This window comes from Rhea pennata, chromosome 7 (assembly GCF_028389875.1).
Source record: "Rhea pennata isolate bPtePen1 chromosome 7, bPtePen1.pri, whole genome shotgun sequence".
NCBI classification, from domain to species: Eukaryota; Metazoa; Chordata; class Aves; order Rheiformes; family Rheidae; genus Rhea; species Rhea pennata.
This window is the reverse complement of record NC_084669.1, coordinates 27,423,996-27,442,065: the sequence shown is the minus strand read 5'-3', so window position 1 is coordinate 27,442,065 and position 18,070 is coordinate 27,423,996. Positions and strand designations below refer to the sequence as shown.

The following is an 18,070-nucleotide window of genomic DNA, read 5'->3' as shown; positions in this document are numbered from 1 at the left end:
GGGAACTTAGACAGAAATACCACAGTCCAAATAAACTTACATTAGATAAGTGCAAACACAGAGGGATTTGAGCTCAGCATGATTTATATTCATTCCAGCACCTATGAAAATCAAGCCTCAAGAAGTCTGGAAAGCAATTGATCTTTAAAATAAATGTTATTACTATTGATGTTTATACAACATATGCCCTGCATTTCCTTAGAACAATAAAACCATTCAAGAAAATGCAAATCACGTATGTAATGTGCTCAAATGAAGTATTTCACCTTCACAAGCTCTCTTTTAAGTTGTTAAGTTAAATAAATACATTCATGTGAAAGAAGTCTGCTTAAGGTCTATAAATTTACCATCAACCATGAGAATCATAAAGTGACTTTTTGAGGGCTCTGCCAGTTTTGGCCCTTTACTGGTTTTAAAGACGATCATCTTGACTAACACACCAAAGACCAAAACGAGCACTTTAAAGGCTAAGAAGCAAGAGCTGAAGTCAGTTGTTTTGAACAGCAACACTCCTATCAGGGTTGGAGTAAAGATATACCTGTTATACAGGGTTGTTTGCCGCTTATTATCCAGCATGCTGCAAGTTTCAGCCAAAATAACATTGTATGCAAACCAAAAAAAAAAAAAAAAAAAAAAAAAGAAATTTCCTACCTCTCCTGGGTACGGTCTCTTTATGCCCTGTATAGGCAAGGATTGAGGCCGCGGGCCCGGATAGGCTTGCTGAGGCATCCGCTGCCCATGAGTGCTGAAGGGACTCATTCCAGGTGGCCTTGGCTGGTTCATGCCCATAGGTGGCCCACTCATACTGGAAGGCGTCATTCCTGCTCCCATGCTTGCTGGGTTCATGTTGCCTGGCATAGAAGCAGGGCCACGAGGACCAGGCTGGTTCATAAACTGGTTGTTGTAAGCCTGAGTTGGACCCATCTGGAAAGAGGAACAAACCTTCAACAGAAGAAGAAGAAAAAAAAAAAGAATAAAATGCGACATGCATTTAAAATGGGAGGAGGGCTGAACATGCTTTTGGGTGAGGGAAAAAGGGATGGAGCTATGTCGCATTTTCCTTAAACGTTCTTCAACCTTTGATTGGTGGTGATGTTATTTATAATAAAAGTTCAGTTGGAATGGTACAAGGCATAAGAGAGACAGACAGAGACATTAGTCTACAGTGAGCAATTAAATCCTTTGAAGAGGCTAGTCTACTACTGTAAGGCAATGGAGTTAGGAAGTTGGCATTGTAAATACAATTTCCAAGAGATTATGCTTCTTTACGTCATTAGGCATACGGGCCCATACACTTCAGCACTCACTGAGGGATTATAAAAGAAAAAAAGCAACGAGGAAAAAATCTAAATTGATCAAACCCTTGTTTATTTATTATTACAAGAAGTTATCTCAAGCTGCACGGCTATGGATCACCAAAAATGCATTTCTCACATAACTGTTCTCATAGACAACATTATTAAAAAGTGAGTATCTTTTATTGTTGTTTCCTTGTTTAAATGGAGAAAAGAAACTACTTACTCTAGTTGGCATCATTAAACAATTAATTACCCAAGCAGTACAAAAACGTATTCTAAGATCCTGGAACACCTCACGGGGTGCCCATGTCTAAAAGTTCATGGGGCAGCAGTAAAATACCATGTTATATATACGTGGTCGTAACTTTGGCTAATCTTTGATGCTCTAAGTCGTAATCTCCAAACTACAAAACATAAGTAGGCAACACGTATTAGGGAAGACACTGGGCCTGGCCCTTTGGTGATTGACTCGTCCCCACGTACATACCTTCCAGCAGCCTCTCACAAGCATTTATAAGCATATCCACGCCCAAGAAATATAGTGGGCACCCTAAGAAGCAGGGGAGCAAGGAGAACCCACTCCCTGTAAAGGTCCAAATCAGACAGGTATGAAGGCGTAAAAGTTACTCTCTTACCGGTCCATACTGGTTCATGTCCTTGTTCTGTGTCTCCTGAAGGGCTGCCACGGTGGCTGTAGCTGTAGCTGTAGCTGTAGCAGCTGCAGCTGCAACTGCAGCAGCAGCGGCTGCAGCAGCTGGCTGGGTGAAATCTGCCGGTGGCCTCGTATGTGGCGGGATCCCCATTCCTGCAGGGGTATTTGGGCCTCCAGGGTAACTGACAGGCAAAGAAAGAATGAAAGAAAGAAAAGGAAAGAAAATTAAAATGTGCCTAGTGTTCCGGGTTTATATTTGAACTTCTGTCTGACCTCGTCTGGAACTGTTCCAGGAGTGTAAATGGGATGTAAGTGTTGCTACAGTGCTACTGCCACAGGGGTGCCACAAGGGCTGCAAGGCACCACCTCAAGGTGTTTCGGGGGTTTTAAATGGCTTTGTAATTTTACAGCTTACTGAGGGGCTGAACTGAAAACCTGGAAGTTAATGCATGCTCCATTTCCCAATACTTTAGAGGCAGACTTCATAGCAGCATGAGCAGATAGCTTCCTCCACAATAGTATATTCATCTGTTTCGGAGATCAATTATACCAAATTGTGCCAAAGATTTCCTCCCTGAACCTCAGCTGAAATGCCAGGAGAGACCAGCTGCAGTCAGCTCTTCTGGTTTCCTCACTAAGCACTTTGGCAAGTCCCACCCAGGCCTTCTATTGATCTTAAAACAGAAGAAATTTAACAGTGCCTTTCACACTCCAAGACCTCAACTATCTTTATAAAGATGTGTCAATTTGCTGTGCCTATTTTAGAGATGTTAATACCTAGCTACAGAAACGTTATGACTTGTTCAAGGTCACTTAACAAGTCAGTGGCAGGGATGAACACAGAGATAACTCTCCTGACTTCCAGGCTCGTATTCTTCACATTAGACGGAGTGAGGCTTTGCAGAGGGACCACAAGTTGCGTTTTCAGTTAAGCTTGACTTCCTATTCTTATTTACAAGAGATAAGCATAGAAAGTCAAAATCTAACAAAACCCAGGCTGTTAAATTTTGGCATATTTCAAACACAAACACTGATCTCATCTCTCTCAACAGAAATCTTCACCCCTAATTCTTTTCACATTTTTGTTGTGGAACCACATCTTTTGCCAGAAATATCCTATGCATAGGAACTTCCTGGTGCCTAATAGTCAAGCTTACTTCTCCGTGCAGGCAAAGAAATTATATTATCGACACCTCTCACATCCTAGCCTTATTAAATGTTAATTATTCCTCAGCCTGTGGTCTGTTTAACAATCTCTGTTAATTAAAACTTTATTTTGGGGGTTTATTAGAGCTAATTGATTGACCTAAGCCATTTTCATTTACTGTGATGAATTTCACTGCAGTCTGGGTAGCTGATTTTTGAAGCTGTAGAAACAGTACACACTTCAGGTAGCCAGCATAAAATCGCAACTGAGACTTTAAATAATCAAAATAAGCCCACAACACTTCCGTCAGGTCACTACAACAGTAAGTTTCATCAACTGTCTACATCCATTTTCCACCTCACATGAGCAAATCTTACCTCCCACCAAAACCTCCACTTCCAGGGTAATTGGGTCGCCCATACATGCCCTGCTGTATATATGGTTGAGTTGAGCCTGCCTTGGCTGAAAATTGTTGCTGCTGTCCAGCAAACTGAGGGGAATTGATTCCAGGGTTGCTGGTAGTCATCCCGGAAGCCATGGGATTTCCTGCTGGGTTCATAGGGTTGTTAGCATTTGCCATTGGATTTCCCAGCACCTGTGAGTAGAAATATTAGAATAAGGAGCTGTATCTTGAATTACTTCAAGTAAACTGCTTTAAGTTAAGATGATTTGCTGGAATCAATGTACTATAACATAAGCATCCCATACTCTGAACTGTAGAAGTGCACGCCTTGTTGAAGTCTAAGTGCAATGGTTTCTGATGATCTCTCCGTTTGCCATTTCCAAACTAACAGGAGTCTGATCTCTGATTTTCCTTCACAGGAGCTAGCCTGGATTTCATCTAGTTAACAAACATACTTATTTTAAAAGGTACTTTAAAGAACTACTAGAAATGCTCTACAGGTGACAAGTTCATATGATTCAGAGAAAATGCTTTTTTGATTTTTTTTGATGCAGTACTTCAAAATGTCTTGCAGATATTCAGTCCCACAAGCATACTGTGAAGCGTATTACAGATGCAAAAACTGTGTAAGAAAGCATTTCAACAACTTAAATCTTTCTTGAATCTAAACCTCTCTAAACCGCACAGAAGTCTGTCTGTTAGTTTCAGTACTTCTTAGGGAACAAAACACTGTTCTCTTTTTAAAAGCACTGGGTTTGCTTGTTGGAAGCATTTTTTTTTTTTTAACTGAACCAAAAATGCTTTGGTTCTCAGTGAGAAATAAGTACGATGGTTCATGGATTACCTGCACGGAAAGCTCTCTTGATTTGGGAAGAAATTTAGTGGTCACAATTTTTGCAAAAGGCCAAACCATTCCTTGGTGCTGAGTTCATCTGCTTTTGAAATTTGTGAACTGGAATCTGTGAGCCAGCTCTTCATTCCTTTCCCTCAAGGAGCAGAAAGACTTGCAGGAAACTGTGCCATTTGTCTGTACACTCAGAACAGCTATAACCAAACTTCATGTTTCAGAGCTTCACCCTTTCCCTGCAGTGACTCAGAAGAAAGCATTTTCTTCTTTTCACCAAAGCACTTTTTTCTCGTATTGCATATTCCTCTGAAGTGTCATGAAGAGTTTAAATAACACAACAGTGTCTCAAGACAGTACAAAACATTCTGAGTCAAATATTTTTTACTATATTTTTAAGTGTGAAAGGTTTCCGCAGAAAACTCTAACTCCAGTTTCTGCCCAATGCTACTCCAGTTCTACATGTTAGTATTTGCTCAGTTGCTTCTTTCCCAGAAGGGGTACCTTTTCTTGTAAGATGTCAAAAAGAAATCAACAATAGTAGATGATATTATAGATCTGGTAACTGTTACCTATCTTTACTTTTTGAACGAAGTTTTTGCTACCACCAGTGCTTATGTAACTGTCATGTGACTCGCCCCGAAATAATGTCTTTTATTTTTAAATAGCTCAGTCCACAATGAAATTGCTATTTTTCCCAACCAAAATATTTTTTTCCTAACCAAACAGAAAAAAAAAAAACTCAGAAAAAAATCTCATATGGAATCTACTGATGCTTAATTTGAAAAAAGGTAGAAAAGTCAGGTTATATTTATGTACCATTTGCACATATAATACATGGTGATGTGCTCAGAACACTTCATCCATAGTTTAAGAAAAGGATACACTGTCTGAGAGTATGAGCTGTGCCACATCCCTTGGAGAGCACACTATCACAGATAATTGGCGTCTCTTTTGTTAAAGCTGCTTCTCTGTATAGCATAATTCAACATGCATTGGAAAATAAAAAGAGAAGTAAGGACAGAGAGAACAGAATGAAAATCCAATTAATATGGCTCTCATCTGGAAGCCAGGAGATCATACTTTTGCTCCAGTGCATACTGAAATACTTTTTGCAAAGTAAAGCAGCAATAACAGGAGAGTCTGAGGATGGCACAGCCCTGTAGCTGGAAGTTAGAGTCTCAGCATTGCAGCAGAGTTGGCAGAGGATTTGAAAGCCCACAACTAGTACAACACAACCCCAAGTAAAACTGACAATAACTGCTATGTTATGAGTCTATCTAGAAAATATATTTCTATTGAAATAACTCTTCACATTCGATCTGAAATTCCCAAGAGGTTTGGGATTACCCTAAATCATGCTTTTAGTGTTAAAACTATACAGCACAAAATCAAACCCCAGCCTCGCATTTCCACTCCACTTGGCTGTGTGAGTTACTGACTCAAGCTCTCGCACACCTCCTTTCTGGGACCACCAAAGCGAACACAGTTGGAAAAAAAACGCATCATGCATGACCAACAGAACAGAGCCGTTGTTCCCGAGTCTACAGGTATTTTTCAAAAAAATTCTAATTTTGCAAACTTGACTCAAAATGCATATCTAGGAGGTGGGAGCATAAACCAAAGCTTACCTGGCTTTGAGAGGTATTAGTCACACCCCATACTGTGGTGACCACTGATAAAGAACCTGGTGGCTGGTTGGTATTTTGCTGCCAAGGAACAGAATCATAAGGGAAAGACCCATCACTGTAAAAACAAAGGTATGAGAGAGTCAGGTTTCAGAAGTTTAAATAGTGGGAAGTTGCTAATGGACAAAAGAGGATTAATACCTGGCAGTACTTTAACTCCCTACTCCCTTTTTCATTATTAGCCTAGTACACCTAAAGGTTTTTTTTTTTTTTTTTTTTTTTGGTTAACGTGACCATATCAAAACAACACAGAATTAATCAGTTCCTTAAGGATGAAGAAAATATATTCAAATATAGGAATTTTACCATAGAGGTCTGCTATCAATCAAAGTAAAAATAAACTCATAGGTAGAGTTTCAAACAAGGACACTGGACAAGTTGCTCAGAAGCACTTGTTTTTTTGCAATCCATCTCAAGCTCTTCAACAATCACTGCTTCAGCTGCCTCATACCAATTCAATTAGATTTTGAGACTAGACTGCAGCTCAACTGTCTGCACTGGGTCCCCAAATGGCCAGAAGAGCCTTAAAGGAATAGCAGTTCAACATCATTTTGAAAACTAAATTGAAATTCAGATAGCGTTCTACCACACAATGGATAAGCTGCATGCCAAAAACAGTATTAGCTAATCAGCATTCTAGAAAATCAACCACAGATATACAACACATCTTTCAGATAAATATGTGGATGAGAGGACTGGGTTTTTTCCATAAGCTTTGTCCATAGATACAAGCAAACAAATCTTAGAGTTCTTTTCATATGAAAGCTTTGGTAACTGCAGAATGAACATAGGCTATGTATTTCAAATTAAAACAATACATATGTCTAAGTGAATTAATGATATATATTAAATCCAGTGAAAGTAACTGTTAATCCCCTAACTGTAAAATACATCCCACTGAAATTTGCTGGTTTTCTTATTATTAATTTGTAAATTTGACTTCTATTTGTGTATATGTACGTATATACACACATGAATTAGTCTCATCTCTATATACAATATACACGTATCACACTGATTTTCAAAAGACATTGCCCAGTACATTTTGCGATCAGTTAAGTCCTCTTACTCCATTTGTCCGTAAAATCTTTCCTCTTAGAAGGCTAACAATCCTCCGAATCTCATGTCAAGATTTCTATTTTTGGTTGAATTACCAGCTATCACTGACACTCTGTAAGGGGCTGCCTTGCCCCAAAAATCCACGTAGGCTCTATAAGCACTGCTTCTGTGCACTTCAAAACATCTGCTCTACGAAGCGCTATGTAGTTAACTCACACGACACGGGGAGAGACAACCAACCTGCCAACGCCTTGGTAAGAGCTCTGTGGCAGACCAGGGAGCCGACTCTCCCACGTCCCCGGCCAGCACCTGGGCTTGGCCCGCTCCTCCTCCTGTTTGTGCTGTGTGCCAAAATCAGGGACTGCACAGCTTTTGGCTCTTTAGCCTGTTTATGAAACCCAGTGTAGATCATTTAAGGATAGGAACGGTACTGCACAAAGAACTGTGTGTGCATGCACTAGGAATCTGCCAATGTCCCGAGTGACTGATAACCTAATAATAGTAATAGCAATGTGCAAGTTAAAATGAAATAACAAATACATTTTATAAACAGCTAGCAAACTTCAGACCAATTCCTTAAGGCTGTGTCAGCACAACAGCATTGTATTAGAGCGTAACTATGAATTTAAACGGACCAATTTGTTTCAAAAAACTCAAACTGAATTATATGATAATAAAATCATTAAAAAATGAATTATATTACGGAGAAGAATAATTTCCCTTAACAAACAATTAGGGAAAATTAATGGAAAATAATAACTCTATATAAGATACTTGCCATATAATGTTTACCTTGACAGCACCTAAATAAAACCAGGGGAGAATAAGGATATATTTCACATTTTGCGATCAGTTAAGTCCTCTTAGTCCATTTGTCCTTAAAATCTTTTCTCTTAGAAGGCTAACAATCTTCCTAATCTCATTTAAAGTCTCAGACAATGGCTTCAGTGCCTAATATTTGCAAGTGATGTAACGTTTAAGCAAGTCGTCTTCATCACTGTGGAGACAGCTGATGACTAACCCAGAATTTGTGACTACTACGAAGCCTTCCTCTTTTTTTCCTGGTCTGAACGATGCCTCCTACTTTACTTCCTTCTCTGACTCTTATTGATGATGTCTGTTCTGTGTGGGTTTTTTTTTAATAGATATTGATGGCATGTTTGAGTGTTTATAGACTTGGATGACTACAAGGAAGCTCTTGCCATGACATAAGTAGTTAAAGAACTCAGAGCAGCCATCACTCTATATTCCCCACTGATTTCCTGTGGACAGGCAACAGCACCTGGGGGGCAAAGCACATATTTCACAAGTATTCCAGTAAATAACAAGGGTAATGACAGACAGAGACCAAACCTCTAAGTCACTGAAAATCCTTCTAATGCACACACCCTGTACTGTATGTATGCATAATCAGACTTTGAGGCAGTGATACCTACTATTAAAAAGTTATACTTATTTCTTCTCTTTATTTGCCCCAAAGTAGGTTCTCTTACCCACTCCTCTCCTATAGAGTACATAGAAGAAAATTCATGGATTATTCATCTGTACTTTCCAACCAGAAAGTTTAGCAGAAAGCTGCACTGGGCTCTTGAAGATTGTATGATCGCTTCATCTAATTGTAATGAAGAGTAAATCACTTGATGTTTACTCTGCTACAGAACTGTTAAAATGGGAGACACCTCTCTAGAAACCGCACTGTTGACGTATGACAGAAGTCTCCAGAACAGAAAACCCAGCATAACACATGGAAGCCAGAAAAGAAGACCAAGCATTGAATCACACAACTGTTACATTATCCAATATAGCATTTTGCTTTAAATCAAAGACAATATTAGTATCAGAAATTATGGCGACACTGAAATAGTGAAAAAGTGTGTACTGCAGAACATCAACTATACACCCTAACATACACCTCCTGAGCTAGATTTTATTTCACAGAGTTTGACAGTAGTTAATGCAAACAGAAAAATGTGGAATTTGGCTGGTTTGCCAATTGATGTGGTACTCTGGCCCCTCTGGCCTGTGACTTTCGCCATACCAACGGGCGGAGAAGCTGCCATTCAGAACGCTTCTCTGGCTTTAAGCGGTAGGATATGCTGAAATACTTGCTACTTAACTACAGGGTTGCTTGCCCCTCCTGTTCTTCACTCTTTCAACTTACATTTCTGTCGTTAGGTAACCAAAAGGAATACTTTCAGCATGCAAGGAAAATCCATGCAAGTACTGTACAGAAATGTGACCAATCCAACTGTCATTTGAATTGTTTTCTCCACTGTTATTACACAGTCGTGAATTATTCTAAAATCCCTTTCTTTAAACCTGAAAATGGCAGCCAGTAGAGAAAGGCTCCTCCACCTTTCCAGCCAGGGAGAAATGCTGCCCACAACACTGCTCCTGTTGAGCACTACAAGGGTAATTAAGTCTCTGATTACACCCTGGAGGGCAGTGAGTCTGTTTGGGCTCAGCTGGAGTTCACTGAAAGAGTATTGACTATATTTATAATAGTGTTAATGAACCTGTATCTACTACTGGTCAGCGTTAAAGGCCAAACAGTAGAGGAAGCCATAGAGCAAGGAGGAAGAGATGAAGGGAAAGTATTCCTCAAACTATGATGTAGTGAAACTGCAATCAAGGAATAAGAAGGAAGGATTTCTTAGCTGCTGGCAAATGTACTAAACCCACTGGTCATGCAACACTACTGTCAGAGAAGTCAGTCAGTATTTAGACCTAAACGGCTTCTCTAAATCCCACTAGTAGAAAAACAGAACTGACCAGATGTCCGGCTTCTTCGAGATAGCCACAGATTTCATGTCAGTCACATCGTTAGCTAATTCTATTAAAAGCTGCCCAGTAAAAAGTGTGCTCCATACTAAAACCAGAGAATTGTTGTAATTCATACGCGGTTTGCAGCATTATTTGAAAATGCCTTATTTTAAATACATTTACCTAACTGAAACTACAGTTACCATTGATGCTGTTGGATGCGCACGTGATACTGTGTTCACGTACCTCCAGTGACCGAGGGAGAAGAGGCTCAGGGTGTTTCAGGAGGTATGCACCCTTACAGCATCGATAATTCACGTATTGTGGAGGAGGGCAAAAACTGAAGTAATACCTTGCCTGATAATTTTCCACACTGCTTGCTGAGAAGGGCAGATGACTAAAACGTTACTAACATTTCAAAGCGTCTGTCTCTGCTCTACACACACAAAATCTATCGACTGCTACAGCACAGCATCGGACGTTGGCCTCCTCCGCAAGCCTGCCCGCTCCCAGCGCCGGCTCGGGCTCCGCACACCCGGGCCCTCGGTGACTTCTCCCTGTCCTTCACGCTCAAGGCAACGGTACAGGTTTCGGAGGCATCTTTCGTGTTTCTCCAGTGCAGCCGTTTCACCCCACCGAGGTGCGGGGGTTACAACAGGGGGTGGCACACATACCGAGTCCCTAAACCTACCACGGGCACCAGAGCTGCTTCAGGGACAGCGGCAGGAGCAGGCACCGACCGGGGTGGCACCGACCGTCGTTTCTCCCGCAGCCGCGGACAGCCGCAGCGGAGCTCACGCCGGGCGAGAGGCAGCGACGTCTCCGCGCTCGAACCAGGCCTATCGGGACTTCACAGCCACGCGGAGGCCAAAACCGCAGCGGCCCAAGCAGAGACCACAGCTGGGACCGCCGAGTCGCTGCTCTCGCCGGGGCACGCGGCGGCTCCTCTCGGCGCGTGTTCACGGTGCCCAGCGCCCTGCGGCTGTATTCTTGGCTGGAGCCTCTAGGTGACACTACTTTAATACAAACTACAAAACAACAAATTACCAAACAAGACTCCTTGCTCCTCCTACCCTCCGTTTTTCCCCCCAAAGACCCCATCCACCCTCAGCAAAACCCCTCCTCACGAACAGGCAGAACATGAAGTACAGCCCTTCGAAACTCCCGCACCAGCGCACGCGTTTCATACCCTATACGGAGGGTATACCCTGCACACCCTACGTACCCTATCTCACGGAGAGGCCCAGTTTTGCCTGCTTTCATGCAGGCTTACTTTCTGTTTTGCTCGGGTTTCTTCAGCGAATACCACTCACGTAGCTTTAATTAATAACATGGGTTCAGTTAGCAGTCCTTCTTGATTAGGGCACCACCACGAACTTGTTTCAAGCATACGCTTATTTAGGAGCAGACTGTTTTGCATGGTGCAATGCGTACACTGAATTCAAAGAGCTTTTTCAGCATGTTCAAATTATGGAATAGGCATCAACATCACCACGTTTCTACACTTTTCTTATCAGTATAAACAAAACCTAACAACTTCTTTAAAAATGAAATCACAACAAGGGACAGAATATGACTAGTGGTTTCCTGCAATGCTGAAATGTTCCACAAAGGACCTCAGCTCTTTTCTTCCCCCTCATTTTAATAAGCTAGGATTCTCTTACAATCTATTCCTAAATAACCACTCAATTGGATTTTTAAAATTTTATTTATTTATGGTAAAATTTCCCCTGAAAATACAGTCAGCCTTGACTACCACTTTGAAATAATAATGTAACAGCAGAAAATTAAAATTTTGTTTCTGCTTATTGGCAATCAAAAACATTTCAGACACTTGATATTGTTTTATCTTTAACAAAATCCCAGACCTTTAGAAGGAAGCAACTGACTTCTCATTTTTCACTGAGAATCTTCTCAGGGGAACAAAACCAATACGTCATCTCCATATGCCCAGAGCATTTCGCCATAGTGTTTTAATTTAAACACTTGAAACTAGTATAAGTTGGAGTACTTTGAACTGGCTTTTAGTTTAGTTCACAGATAACAAAAAGCATTACTATCAAATAACTTCTCATCACACAAAATTTAACCAAGTTATCACTTTCTGGGCTGTGTCCTTACAGAGACTGTGGAAACCACACCACAATTCACGCCCTGTGCACAGAGGAATATGGCAGAACACGGAAATACCAGTGGAGAAAGGATTCGAACACCACCCGCACTCAGCAAGGAAGTATGAAGAGGTATCGTGAAGTCAACAAACAATAACCAGCTCTGGACATCAGCCTCTACCACAAAGGAAACTAAAAGCCAACTTTGTGTACAGGTACCCTACGGTGCTTGTGCTAAAGATGAGGGGGGAAAAGTGAGGGTAGCATAGTGAACACGTGAATACTGATACTGGCTTTGGATAAGCTGCAATAATTTACTTTTGATTGATGAAAGCCTAAGTAATGCATCTCTTCCTTAAATACATGGCTATATTTAGTATTATTTGTATGAGTTTAAAGGCCATGGGCATAAACTGTGGCTCCATCATGTAATCCACTAAACAAATACATTAGAGAGGGTCCCATCCAAATCACTGAGTGTATTTATGTGCCATGAACATTAAAAAAGTTGGTTTTGAAGTGTTTTGCAAAGTATCTTTTATTTCTATCCATTTAACTCCACGACTCCAAAGATTCATGTCTTATAGAGAAAACACACAACTCCCCAAATTCCACCCACAGAATCGCTCAAGTCTGTTATTCCCCCCCCCCAGTCTTTCCAACCAGATGAATATGGTCCCTAACACTTTGTAAAGCTTTAATTGTCCCAGCTCCAAGTGCACACAGCATCTGCATCGAGCCCTTCCCTGCTAAGAGAGAATTACCTCCAGCCTCGTTCCAGTACTGAACGTTGCCTGTGCCAGGCTATGAGCAATACAAACCGAAGGGGAAGACTGCAAGCAGTTAGAAATTTCTTAATTCATTGCAAAGAGAAGGAAGACTGTTTTTAAGCAAGCTGCCTGAAAAAATGAAAACATTCTGAAACTGTCCTAGGTGAAGGAAACAGCCCAAAGGTGACAGAAGCATGCACTTTATCGGGTTGGCAGTCTGGATAGCACCTGCAGATTGCAGGTGGCTATCACTGTGGCCTCGGGTCTCTGTAAACACCAACACACATTTACAAGAATCACTTCTGTAACTGTACATACACACAACATCGCCACTCGCGTGGAAACTGGTGCTGCAAAACGAACCTGTGGCTCAGCAGGTGATATAAAGTACCCCGGAAGCTGAAAGCCTGTAACTTTTTCTCTACGGCTCCGACAAGGCCTGCGAGGCCTGCATGGCTCACGTACCGCCCAAGGTGGGGACGCTGCCTTCCATTTCACGTTTGGTTGCTATAGGTCAGACCGTGACACGCTCACTACTGCTTCGTGGCACACTACGCTCCACCAGCCGTCTGAGTAGTTTCAGAGACGTGCTTGCAAAGTGCGATGCTACTCTGCAAGAGTTTGGACATCAGAATCCACCCCCTGAAATCAGGGCAGGCATCAGGTCAAGTAATTAAATTAATACAGATGTTTCTGAACCTGCAAGCACCAACGTCCCCCTCCATACACACACAGTCCTGTAATGCTATAGCTTTCACGTATGTCTGCACACGTGCGTGTGCACACGCAACGACACAAAGATAAAGCAACTTATTTCTGTCCATGTGGAGCAAATGCTCACAGCTATGCAGGTAAGGAACAAAACTGTTACTGAAACCCACTCCTGCCTCCGAAGAAGCTGAAGGGGTTATCGTCGTATGACATTATGGGACTCCAGCATTCCTCCGATCAAAGAAAAAAAGATTAAAGCATCACACCCAGCTCTATTGTCACACAAGTAGACCATGCAATGCATTACTACAGCCCGGATTACAGTTACAAAAATCCACCGGTAACGGCCCTGTTATTAACATGCCACCTGTTACCTTTTCCAAAATGCTGAAATTATCTTATGACCGTTTTCAGCTTGACAAATGCAGTTTATTGCATCTCACAGCACAGACCTGCTTCATCCGTGTCTGATTAGCGCACGTGTGTCGGAATGCAACCCCAGGTCCTCAGCTCCCCCCTGCTGCAAGGCTTTCATTTTGCTCTGGTTTATCGATATACCTGGGATTCCATATCCGACTGCTCCTTTACAATAAAAAACACACCCACCCAGTATTCTACCATTGCCTGTTGCCTTGGTAATCCAAATGCCTGGGTACTCGCTGATTATCGGCGAATGAGACTCGCATTGTTCACACCGCAGCGCGTCTGCTATGTTAATGTGAGATAATGGCAGCCAGAAGACTCCTTTTGTTCCCAGCTTTGCTGTTTATTCACCGCGCCCGGAGGTCAGCGACTGCTACGCGCGCCGGGGAAGGAGGCGCCGCAGGGGCGAGCGGGCGCCGCCGCCGCGCTCCGCGCCGCGCTCCGCGCCGCGCAGGGACGCGCAGGGACGCGCCGCGCAGGGACGCGCGGCAGCCGGGCGCCGGCAGCGCCGCAGTCGCGCCCCTCGCTCGCGGGCGGGAGGAGGAAGATTGGACGGACTCGCGCTTCCCAGATTTTAGATGAAGCTGATTTACGCTCCCGGGGAACAGGGAGGAAGGGGGAAAAAAAAGAAGAAGAAGAAAAAAAAAAAAAGCACACGGCTTTCTCCGTCGGGGGCGGGGGAGCCCGGCGAGAGCCCCCGGCGGGCGGCGGCCCCCGCGCAGCGGCGCGCAGCGGCGGAGCCGGGGCAGCCGGCGGGCGGCGCCCCGGGCCGGGGCCGGGGCCGGGGCGAAACGCGCCCGGGGCCGCCGCGGCCCCTGCGGCCTCCGCCCGCCCCCGCCGGGCCCCGTCCGGCCCGCGGGCCTCGCTGTGCCCCCGGCGGGGGCAGGCTGCCCCTCACTGCAGCTGCGACGGCCGCTTCCTTCTCTCCCCACCGGGACAGCGAAAGGGGCTTGAGAACCCACGGACGGGAACAGCGGGAATGACCGAAAACCGACCGAGTCATATACGAGGGATTTACCCCTTTTATCATTATTTTCTTACAGAGAAATGCCATCATACTTTCATCTACGCAAACTAACTACAAGTATTTATAAAGAAAAGGCATCAAGAAAAATACCAGATTCTAGGCAAAAACAAAAAACCCCAAATGCAACAAAACACATCTGGGTTAGTGTTGCCCAATAATCCAAAAAAAACCCCAAAATCGCCAAACCAAACGCACTTGACACCATTTACGCCGCGTGTTTATCTTTCCCACTCCGCTGAAACCCGAAAACGCAGCCGGCCCGCGCGGCGCCCGTCACCCGCTGGGCGCGAGGCCGGAGCGCGGCGCTGGCAGCGTGGCGCCCGTGATGCGCCGTGGTGCCCGGGAAGCGGAGTCCGACCCAGCGCTGCCGCCTCCACTCGGGCTCCCCTGAGCCAGCGGGGCTCGGGTCACCCCAAGACCCCCAGGGACTTCAGCGAGCGGCGCACCTGCGCGCGGAGGCGTAGCTCTCGGCGTCACCGCTCCGCTACCACGCTGACGCGCAAGGCTGGTGAAAAGCAGAGCCGCTGCCACAGCTGACCGATCTCTGACTCCAGGGCCGTCGCTGATGTGCTGGTTTCACCGCGAACAAGCGGCAGAGGGAACCTTCCCAACACGCTGAGCCACCGAGGCTCAGCACAAACCATCTGCTCCCGAAAGTAGCCCCCACGCAAAGAGCGCTATGCTGCTGCGTAACTGCTACGCCGTACGTTACAAGCAATTAGACATTTCTTAGAAAACTGGCTGTTTAATATGCCCCCAAAACTAAGACAAAAATTGCTTTTCCAAAAACGCTAGTTATTATACTTAGAAAAACAGTATAGAGAGTGCAAAGCCTGAGAAGGTCAGATTTTGCCTCAGTCAGCAAACGTACTTTAAATAATGTTTGCCTAGTCTTTATCAGGATTTTTAAAATATCAGCTGATACTTTTTAATAAAAACAAAATTTCACAAGACAAACCCCAAAATTTTTATCTAATATACACAAAGCTTAGTGAAAGACCTCTTAAGCGTATATAACACCTACTTGTACTTATCAGATAACACCACAGAAAGTACATTAGCAGTACATCACACCTGTTGCAGTAGCACTTACTCTGACTCTCATGTCAATACAGAAGCCCTGTTTGCTTCTGTAAATGTGCAAGGTGCTGTATACACAATAAAACAGAAAGATCATCCTTGTCCTAAACCTCTTACACAGCATATGAAGAATACATATTCGAAGAAAATTTAAGCTGTGCGTTACTGTTTTCAGAATTAATGTGTCTCTGTCTCTCCTTCTGCCAGAAGAACTTACAACAAAATTATCCCATCTGAAATGAAATGCAAACTTTTCACATAAAAGTGATCACAAATTTAAGCATTAACACTTACTGGTTACACACAATCAGTTTCCAACTACAGAGTACCAACTTTGGAGCTCTTAGCTCCAATGTTTTTTCAAGGTTTTCTTCTGGTTCCTCCCCATAATAAGAGAGTATGCTGAATCTAGTATTAACAGCGGTCTCAGAGGACAACACGGACAGAGTTGTGGGGAAGGGATTCTTAAGCAGTTACAATTTCGTCTTTGCAATGCTTATAGCCTATGGAGCCAACCTTACTTAACACTGTTCTGAACAAGCTTTGTGTTGGTTTCCTTTATGTAATGCTATTTTTGCAGAAACTTTTTTGGATTCTCAACTTTCCCTCCCCCCCTTTTTTTTCTGATGGTTGATTTTAATACTTCTCCTTGGTTTGAAAGACAGAAGGAAAAAACACTGCTCTTGCAAAATCAGGAGTAACATCAGTTGCTTTAGTGTGTGTATTCTCTTACATTAGGATTTATCATCTGTTCAGTCCCCGATTCATTTCATAAACAAGAAGATAAAAGGACTTAGACGCAATCTGATTTTTCCCCTTAATGGTACTGAATTCTTTTGCAAAGACTGTTCCTGTTCACTACGTGCAGTAATGACGGGATCCCCGGCTGCAAACTGATGTGTAGAACACGCACGACAGCCTTGTTTTCATAAAAGACTGCACGCTGCTCCTGACCTTTCACTTTAACCATTTCCCTAATCCAGACGTTTTAAAAGTGACTATCACTGTCAGCCAAAACTGCCTATAATGGCAAAATGGGAAAGGCAGCAACCTTTGCAGAAAGTTTGAAAAAGTTTCTACCCGTCTGTTAGAGCTGGATGATTTCTGATTCGTAACAAAACACAACCAGGAGAGGATCCAAACCATCCAGCAAAAAAATTCAGATTCAGAACTGTAATTCTCTTTCAAGAGCTCTTACTAATATTCCAAGCTCAGCTGTTAATTAAATTTAAATCGGAAAAGAAAGGCACAAGACAAACACTAACAACAGGCACCCTTGCAAAGCAAGTCTAACCAATAAATGGTATTTATAGCAATTACCTGAACATAAAGCAATAACAAATAAAGCACCCACTATAATACTGAATTACCAGCTAATTTAATCTACTGTTTAATTTTATCAAAATCTCTGACATAATCTGTATTAAAAATAAATTTATCTTTGTACTTTAATCAATCTTGACTGCCCTATGCAGAAACTAGTATTATTCAGTCACTAGCTGCAAGACAGCTGCCAATTAATTGATTAATATGGAAGACCAAGATTGTAATGAGAGAGAAGATGATATGAACCTAAGGAATACTTATACCAGACTACAAGGAACAGCTGTGTATTTTCAGGTGTTTATATTGACATTATTACAAGCTGCACAAGTGATGAAAAACCCCCTAGCACCTGGATGGGTCTGATCCACCTTAAACTGAATTAGGGTACAATTGCCACTGAGTTTGACCAGAACTGTGCCCCTTTAAACCAAGATTCAATTTGATCCACATGTAACAAGGTCCACCACGTAACGCAATCAAGTGTTAACTGGGGACTTGATCGAAGCAAAAGGTGGCATTAAAATGACAATAATTTGTACTTGCGTAACACCATTTGCATGAGATCTTAAAGTACCTTATAAATATCAAGCAAGAGTCAACCACCTTGAGTAGTATCTGTTATTACAGACATTATGACAGATTTGAAAAATATAATACAAAGAAGCTACACTACTGCCTGTGAGTCTAAAAGCACGAAATTCCACCCAAAGACTACAGGCTCTCCTTAAGTCCCCCATAAATCCTTTAAGTAGGACTTTAATTAGAAGT

General features: G+C 42.9%; 1 protein-coding gene across 11 annotated transcripts in view; it reads right to left on the bottom strand.

Annotated features, from left to right (window-relative positions):
* Positions 1 to 18,070, bottom strand: part of ZMIZ1 (zinc finger MIZ-type containing 1) — a 342,305-nt gene that overhangs the window by 27,926 nt on the left and 296,309 nt on the right. For 9 of the 11 annotated variants that reach the window (XM_062579764.1, XM_062579766.1, XM_062579765.1 and 6 more), the window contains 4 exons: positions 5,976 to 6,090; positions 3,475 to 3,692; positions 1,934 to 2,132; positions 652 to 942 (listed from right to left, as the gene is read on the bottom strand). In XM_062579764.1, the coding sequence (XP_062435748.1) occupies positions 652 to 942; positions 1,934 to 2,132; positions 3,475 to 3,692; positions 5,976 to 6,090 (823 nt within the window). The remainder of the gene's footprint in view (positions 1 to 651; positions 943 to 1,933; positions 2,133 to 3,474; positions 3,693 to 5,975; positions 6,091 to 18,070) is intronic. The other 2 variants (XM_062579768.1, XM_062579772.1) reach the window with 1 other exon arrangement.